Below are 7,702 nucleotides of genomic sequence, written 5' to 3' on the forward strand. Positions count from 1 at the left end.
TTCATATGTTTGTTGGCCACTTGAATATCCTCCTTGGTGAAGTGTCTATTCATGTCTTCTGCCCATTTTTTAATTGGGTTGTTTGTCTTTTTGTTTATTTCTCTTTATGCAGGACTTGTTCCTTTTCTTCATCCACCTGTCAGAAAAGCTTGTTCCTTTTCTTCATCCACCTGTCAGAAAAGCTACTCCAGGCACATGGGTGGGGTGGGATGGGGACAGAATGTTGAGCTTTCACAGGAAGTATGGTTGAGTGCTCGGGGAGCCCCCCGGAGAGTGTGGCGTCGCAGCCTAGTTGTAGTTGTTGAGGGGAGCCTGCTTCAGCTACCTGACTGGAGTGAGATGCAGCTGAAGGGGCAGGAGGCTTGGGAAGGTCCACCCTGCAGCCGTGTCCTCTCTGGCCTCTCACCAGAGGGACGGCCCTATGCTGTCCTGAGAAGGAGAGCCCCACAGTGTGCAGTTGGGGCTCCAGCTCTGCCCAGTACCTGTGTGAGGCCCACAGCATCCTCTCCCCTGCCTGGAATGTTCTAAGGGCGCCTCTGAGCCCTAGCCTGCCCTTCTCACAGGTACCAAGCCAGTGGCATCTGTTGATCCATGGGGAATGGCCACTGGAGCCAGCATGCACTCCATCCCCAAGGGCTCAGACCCCTGGGCTGCTCCGCAGCAGCCAGCCTCAACTGCTGGGACAAGAACCTCTGATGCCTGGGGTGCAGCCTCTGCCGCTAAGCCTGTGTCCTCCTCTGGTAAGAGCCAGGCCAAGTGGGCTGGCAGAAACTCACCGGCCTTCCTTTGTACAGCCTCACACCTTCCTGGGCGAGCACCTGAATAGGTGTGGGAGAGCTGGCTATGTTGGGCTCTGGGGCCATGGCCTGGGCCTATCCCCTGTACTCAGATCCTCAGGGAACTTCCCACAAACCCTAATCCAAGCTTCTGAGCCCAGCTGAAATATACCACCTCTATCTTTGGCCCCTTCCCTCCCTCCCCCCAGTTGCAGGAGCATGCTTAGTAAGAGGCCATAGCAGGAGCACCCCATACTATGTACTGGGGGCCACATTCCTGACCCTGCCCTCCTGGTCCTATCAGCCTACAGGTGACCCAGAGCTGGTCATGCCCTCTCTGGCCCCCAAAATTCTCTCTGTGGGTGGGGGTGGAGATGTCTCTCTCCTTGCTGCCAGCCCAGCCCAGGCTGTGGACTGGGACACTGAAGCACAGAAGCCACCTGATGCATTCCCATCATTGCCTCTTGTATCCAACCCAGGGTCCTTTGATCTCTTCAATAATCTGAATGGTACAATTAAAGATGACTTTTCTGAATTTGACAATCTCCGAACTTCAAAAAAAACAGGTATGTAGAGGTGATTATGATTTCTATAACATTCTGTGTGTTTCAGCTCTGTGTACTTCTGAGTTCTGATCTTGGGAACCTTAAGGTTCTAGCTACAGCAGTTTGCACTTACACAATGAGAAGTCTGTGTTGGAGGATTTTTTAATCTCTCTATTGGGCTGTACTTCCTATTCCAGTCATGTTGGCCTGCTTCCCCTGGTCATGTCACCAAGTCAGCCAAACCTTGGGACAGGTGCCTCCTGGCTTGACACAACCTTTTCTGGGGTCTGGAAGATGTTTCAACTTCCCATTACCCAGAGATGTCACTTTTTTCTAAACAGCCCTGCCTTTGTTCATGGGCGTAATTACTGTCAGGTCATCTCCTGCCTGACCTCCAAATCCAGCTTCTTCCCTGAGTGTACCCAGGGTGGGAGAAAATGGCCTTGGGGATGGAGGTGGGCCTGGAGGGGCCAGGAATGCCTTCTTTACCTACTCCTGTGTGGAGCTGGGGACAGGTAGGGCCTCTACCCATGCCAGCAGTGATCACAGGACCATGCCTCCAGCCACACACAGCAACTTTTCTCCTTTCTCTTCCCTTTCCCTACCTCTCCCCCTCCCCCCACTCCTCTGTCCCTTTTGCCCTCTTTCTCCTCTCCCTTCTCTTGACTCCCCAGCTGCAGCCACAGGCCTGGCCAGCCCTGGTCTCAGGTATGAGCAGCCAGGCCCCTGACCAGCCAGGAGGCCAGGGACAGCTTGGAGAACACACTCTTTCTTGGGGTCTTTCTTTCACTGCATTGAAAAAAAAAAAAAAAAAAGGAAGGTTGGTGAACACACCAGCCACTCCATGGGAAAAAAGATGTGGCTGTCTGCTTCCATAAAGATTTACAGCCTCGGAAACCCTGTGGGTCAGTTCTGTTCTGTCCTTTAGGGTCACTGTGAGTCAGAATCGACTCAGTGGTAGTGAGTTTGGGTTTTTTCTTCTGCGGGCCCGAGTATAACCTAACTATCCTTGCCCGCCCTTCACACTTGTGTGAAGGCTGCTGGGCCATTGTTATGTGAACATTCTACCATGGACTTTCATAATATATCTCTTCAATCATATATGTATTCACATTGTAGGAAATTTGGAAAATATGGTAGAGTTTGAGGAAGAAAATGAAAGTCCTTTGTAATCCTACCACCTGTACATAGCATGTGTTTTCTGGTTGTCATTTTGTGTGACTGAGCTTGATTATTTAATAGTTGATTTTTGGGAGGATGTTTTAGGTTGATTTCAGGTTTTGCTACTGTAAATAATGCTATGGTGAACATCCTGTGCACATTTTACATTGTTTCCTTAGGCTGGATTCCTAGAAATGGGACTACTGAGTAGAGAGTATGACCATTTTTAAGGATCTCCATGCCTGTCACCACGTTGCATCCCAGCAAAGCAAGCACACCCTCTGTTGGCTGAATTTCAGAAATAATTTGCTTTCTTTTTACTATCAAGAAATTAATGTTCATTGTAGAAAATTTAGAAAACACAAACATGAAAAATACAAATTGCCCGTGCCTGGCCACCAATCCAAAACAACATCTGGGAGGATTATGCTGTACGTACTCTTATAGCTACTGTTTTCAGTTAATATGTCCACGCAGCATACTACCCTCTTTGTTAATCTCCTCAGAAGCTGCGTTTTTACTGGCTGCACAGTGTCTGGTTATTTAACCTGCCCTGTGGGTGGCAGCTTTTTCTCCTGGTACAGGCTGTAGGGTCAGTCCTGCAATGAACATCCCCATCTCCTGCACATCCATGTGGACTTCTGGGGAATCTCAGGTTGGAGGACTATTGTGTGTGGCTTGGAATGCACATGGGGTGTTAAGTGTGGTGCCACAAATCCCCAGCTCTCACCTCCATGCTCACCGTGCTTATATGTCCTTGTCTTGTAGCTGAGTCTGTGGCTGCTCTGCAGTCCCAAAACAATGGAACCACAAGCCCTGACCCCTTCGACTCTCAGCCCCTGACTGTTGCCTCCAGCAAGCCCAGCAGTGCTCGGAAAACTCCTGAGTCTTTCCTGGGCCCCAACGCGGCCCTGGTAAACCTGGATTCGCTGGTGACCAAGCCTGCCCTGCCAGCCCAGTCCCTCAATCCCTTCCTGGCCCCAGGTATGCCCTCCCAGGACATCTTTTGGCTGCTGTCTTATTCCTGAAACCCATTCTTTTGTTTCTCTGATGGGCTCCTCCCTCCACAGGTCCCAGATAAGGGGTCAGCCTCACTACTGGGAAGGAGAGGAGCCACCGGGATGGGCCCAAACCCAGAACTCCTCTCTCCAAGGCTATGAGGGTGGGGACAAAGCTATTTCTAAGTTAAGCATGGGTATGAGCAGAGAGCAGCTCTTCTCTCAGCTGGCAGCTCCTTCCTACTTGGAGCACCTGACTAGGAGACTTGAACGTCAGCTCTGGGCAAGTTAGGGGAGGGGTGGATACCTGAGACAGGAGGAGTCAAGAGTTTGTTGTTTGCATCCCTGCTTTATGGGGGAAAATGTAACTGAGCTCTTTAGTGTGAGCCCCCTTTCAAGGTCCAGGCACCTTCACTCAGTTCCTAGAACTCCACCCTCCCACCCCAGTTCAGTCTAAAGCTCTGCTCCATTCCTTCCGGAGCTCTATTGGCTGCAGTATAAGCCCTGGTCCCTTGATTCGAGTGTCATCTGCTGACCACCCTACCCCACCCTCTTGCCTCCTGTATGTATCAACCCTGAGCCACAAAGAGTCCCTTAACATTCTTCCTTACCTTCAGTCATTTGCTTATTCTGTTCCCTCTGCCTGGGAGGCCATAGCTTCCTCTATTCCTGGGAAACACTCATTCTTCCTTCAACACCCAGCTCAGATGACCCTTTACTCTAAGAGACCCTCCCATCTCCCTCACAGATTCCCCAACAGAGATGACCACATCAAGGTGTGTGCCTCAGAGCTGGCCCAGGGTAAGGAGGGTCTGAACAGCTGGGGCTGTGCCCTATTAGGAGGACCTGGCACAGAAAGACAGCAGGTGGCCTCGGGCTGAGGGTGGTGCTTTGGGGCCAAAGAGGTATGGAACAGAGTAGGGTGTGGCTGTGCCTAGGACAGGGGGCATCATGGTCCCTTGCTCCTTGGAGCTCCTCCCAAGGTGAACTGGATTATAGCCTAGGGCCCAAAACCAGTCTTGATTGCGTCCCTGCCCCAGGGTGACTCCTGCCACCTTTGCCCAGCAACCCAGAGGGAGGTCCATCAGCACAGCCTGCCTGGGCTCTCAGTGGGCACCGTCGGGGACTGAGTCAGCTTTCCAGTATGCAAAAGTGCCCATAGTCCCTTGGAACCACAGCCACAATGAGGTGGCCCAGGAAGCATGGTGGACCTTTAGGACCACTGGATTGTCCAGGCCACGTAAGAGTCCACAGTCCTGGCACCATTCCTTCCTGGTTAGAAGACCTCCAGCAGGTCACTGCCCTCCCCTGTGGTCTCAGCTCACCTTGTGGGGTTACGGCAAAGTCATAGCGAGAGTTTGGTGCAAGAATACCTCTATGCCTTCGAGAACTAGAGAGCCCCCCCTCCCCCCCACTGCCTAGTGTAGGTGACAGGAGCAGTGTTGCCTGTGGGTTGCCTTCCTGTGTGAGCTGACTCTGTACTGGCAGCTAAGCAGTTTGGGGCAGCATATTTATAGATGTTTTGCTAAAAGGGTGAAAGGCTTTCTGAGGTGATGCAAACTCTACAGAAACTGGTTAGACACGGGGCTCAGGTATTTACTGCAGGGCCCCTGGGCCTGCATGATGCCTGCTCACAGCTCTGCTGTCATTTCTCAGGCTCCCTTGGTCACGGCACAACAGCGCAAATAGGGACCAGCTGTTTGGTTGCTGGAAGAAGGTGCGTGGGGGCCACACAGCTGGTGCTGCCCCTTTAGGCATGTAGCTCCCCACAGCTGGGTCATTCATCTCAGTGGGGCCTTGCTCTTCACTCAGGTCTTTGTCAGTGTCTGCCATGGGCTTAGCACCATTAAAGGCCTTTCAGGCACAGCAGAGACCAGGTAGAGAGTGGGGTCTGTGTAGGAGTGGATGGCACTCTGGTTCTTGGCAGCTTTGAGGACCATGTTGTCCCAATAGTTCTGCTCACTGCCTGTCCTGCTCTTTTCCCAGGTCCAGCTACAGCCTCAGCCCCCATCAACCCCTTCCAGGTGAACCAGCCCCAGCCATTGACACTGAACCAGCTGCGAGGGAGCCCAGTCCCAGGGGCCAGCACGTCCTTCAGTCCCAGCCCAGCTGTGGAGCCCCTGGCGACAACTTCCGTGGCTTCCATGGCCCCACATCCAGGTCTGGGTGGCAGTGGCTCCTCGTTGACACCACTGGGTCCTGCAGTAATGAACATGGTGGGCAGCGCAGGTGTCTCCCCATCTGCAGCTCCGGCCTCTGGCACAACTAACCCTTTCCTCCTCTAGTGCCCTGATCCAGGACTGCCAGGAGTGGTGCTTGGAGCCTCTGTACCCAAGGGGGCAGACCAGGACCTCATGCAGTGTAGACTGTGTCCAAGAGCTCTGGGAAGTTAGGGCATCCCAGCTCCAGCTGCCAGAGAAGAGCTACTGCCCTTATACCCCAGCCCTCCTCGAGCTACAGTCACTGGACGGGCACACAGCCCACTGGGCCTCAGTGCCCGTGTAAGCCAGTCTGCCCAGTCGAGAGTGGACCTGCCTAACCCAGCTCTCGCTGCCTTCTCCCAACCACCTGCCCTGGCACCACTGGGGATCTGCTGTACTCCTGAGGCCCTCTCAGGAGGAAGGAAGTTGGCAGTGCTGCTGAGTGACTCTTGGACCTTGCCAAGCACAGGACTGGGGCTGTGGCATCGTCTATGCCCAGGCGGGCTGGTTGTGGATGGGAGGGGGCCTCGCACCTGGCCGTAGACCTGGACTCGTTGGGAGTGGTTGTGCATATTTTACTTTCTTTGACTCGTGTGTGAGTTCAAAGTAAGCACAATTACCATGGGACAACTCTTGAATTAAATCCACTAGAGCAAGCTTTAAAACTAATCTGAGCATAACCCTGCCATGTGGCTATATGCTTGTACACGTTTGCACATATTTTGTTTAGTACAGTTTCATATTTGAGTTTGCAGAATTATCTAATAGTCTTTTTTTGGCTAATATTTTTATAATGTGGTTCTTATTTAACTGTCTAGTTTTTATAGAATTTACCAGGTCTGGCTGAATTAAGATATTGGCACATGTCATTTTAGTGGTTTAAATCCTATTTATGGTTTTAACTCTGTAAGAAAATTTAAAAAGGAGATGTTTGGATAACAAAAAAAAATGCCTTATGGAAAAACTAGAGCAAAGTTTTGTGACTTTATAGGAAAAAAAATATGGGAATTTGATTACATATAAAAGATGATGTTTATTTAAAAAAAGAAAAACTACAACAGCAACAAAAAAAATTCTGGCCTCCAGTTGCCTTTTCCTTTCTTTAGCTCCCTTTTTTGGTGAATTACCAATCTGGTGGATTTACAGCCTTTTTTGGCTAGATCCTGAGAGGTTATTTTTCTTACTGATATACCAACATCTGAAAGAGAAAGAATATAATGTATGAATGTGACTTACAGTTTTTATCAACTAATTCCTTTTTTTAATTAAAGGCATGCACGGATTAACAAGGACTTCTGTTTACAATGGAATCGGATATGGAAGAAACCTCTTTAACCCTGTGTGTGTTAGCTCCTCTGTCTTGATCCATGCTCAGGTTAAAGATGTGGTAATGTGGACGAGGCAGCATCTCAGGGCAGACTGTGGTGCTTCTGTTTCCATAGGCCTGGGGCATCCCCAGGCTGGGACAGAGTGAGGGACCAGGCTGGCCCTGATCCATCCAGCTACCCACTCCAGATACATGTTGCCCACTTAAGATAATTCATCTCTTACTTTGGAGAGGAAGAAAATAATCATTTTCACACAGAGTAGGTGTTTAACAAACATGCATCAACATCAGCTCCCTCTCATAGCCTCCTGCCTGCCTTCCCCCACCAGCCATGATAAAGACAGTATTCAGTCATGTATAAGACCAGAGGAGGCTGGCTTCTTCTCAGGGAAGGGCTGTTCCCCAGTGTGTGCACAAACCACTTCAAGCCTGCCCCTGAAGGAGTGACTGATCCCTCCCTGCCCTAGGGTCTAAAAAGGTCTGACTCTTGGCATCAGGCACCCATGAGCTTCCAAAGCAGTTTCTGGGCCCTGATTGGAACTGCTTGCTCAGGCCACCCTCTGTTAGTTCCTGTGGCAGTCCTCTCTGCCCCAGAGCTATGTGCTGACTAGAGCTGCTCTAGGCTCTGCTTGGGAAACCTTCCCAGAGTTCTAATCAGCCCAGCCCCTGCCAAACTGGGGCCAAGCTAATGCTG

The 7,702-nt window shown here is 51.0% G+C and overlaps 1 protein-coding gene across 1 annotated transcript in view; it reads left to right on the forward strand.

Moving 5' to 3' along the window:
* The window catches only part of EPN2 (epsin 2), a 63,950-nt gene extending 58,185 nt beyond the window's left edge, over positions 1–5,765 (forward strand). Inside the window, exons 6-9 of the mRNA XM_007941478.2 lie at positions 564–740; positions 1,256–1,342; positions 3,251–3,466; positions 5,467–5,765. Coding sequence (XP_007939669.1) covers positions 564–740; positions 1,256–1,342; positions 3,251–3,466; positions 5,467–5,765 — 779 coding nt within the window. The remainder of the gene's footprint in view (positions 1–563; positions 741–1,255; positions 1,343–3,250; positions 3,467–5,466) is intronic.
* Positions 5,766–7,702: the final 1,937 nt, after the last annotated feature.

This window comes from Orycteropus afer, unplaced genomic scaffold (genome assembly GCF_000298275.1).
Source record: "Orycteropus afer afer isolate SDZICR_OR568_19922 unplaced genomic scaffold, OryAfe1.0 scaffold00080, whole genome shotgun sequence".
Taxonomy (NCBI): Eukaryota; Metazoa; Chordata; class Mammalia; order Tubulidentata; family Orycteropodidae; genus Orycteropus; species Orycteropus afer.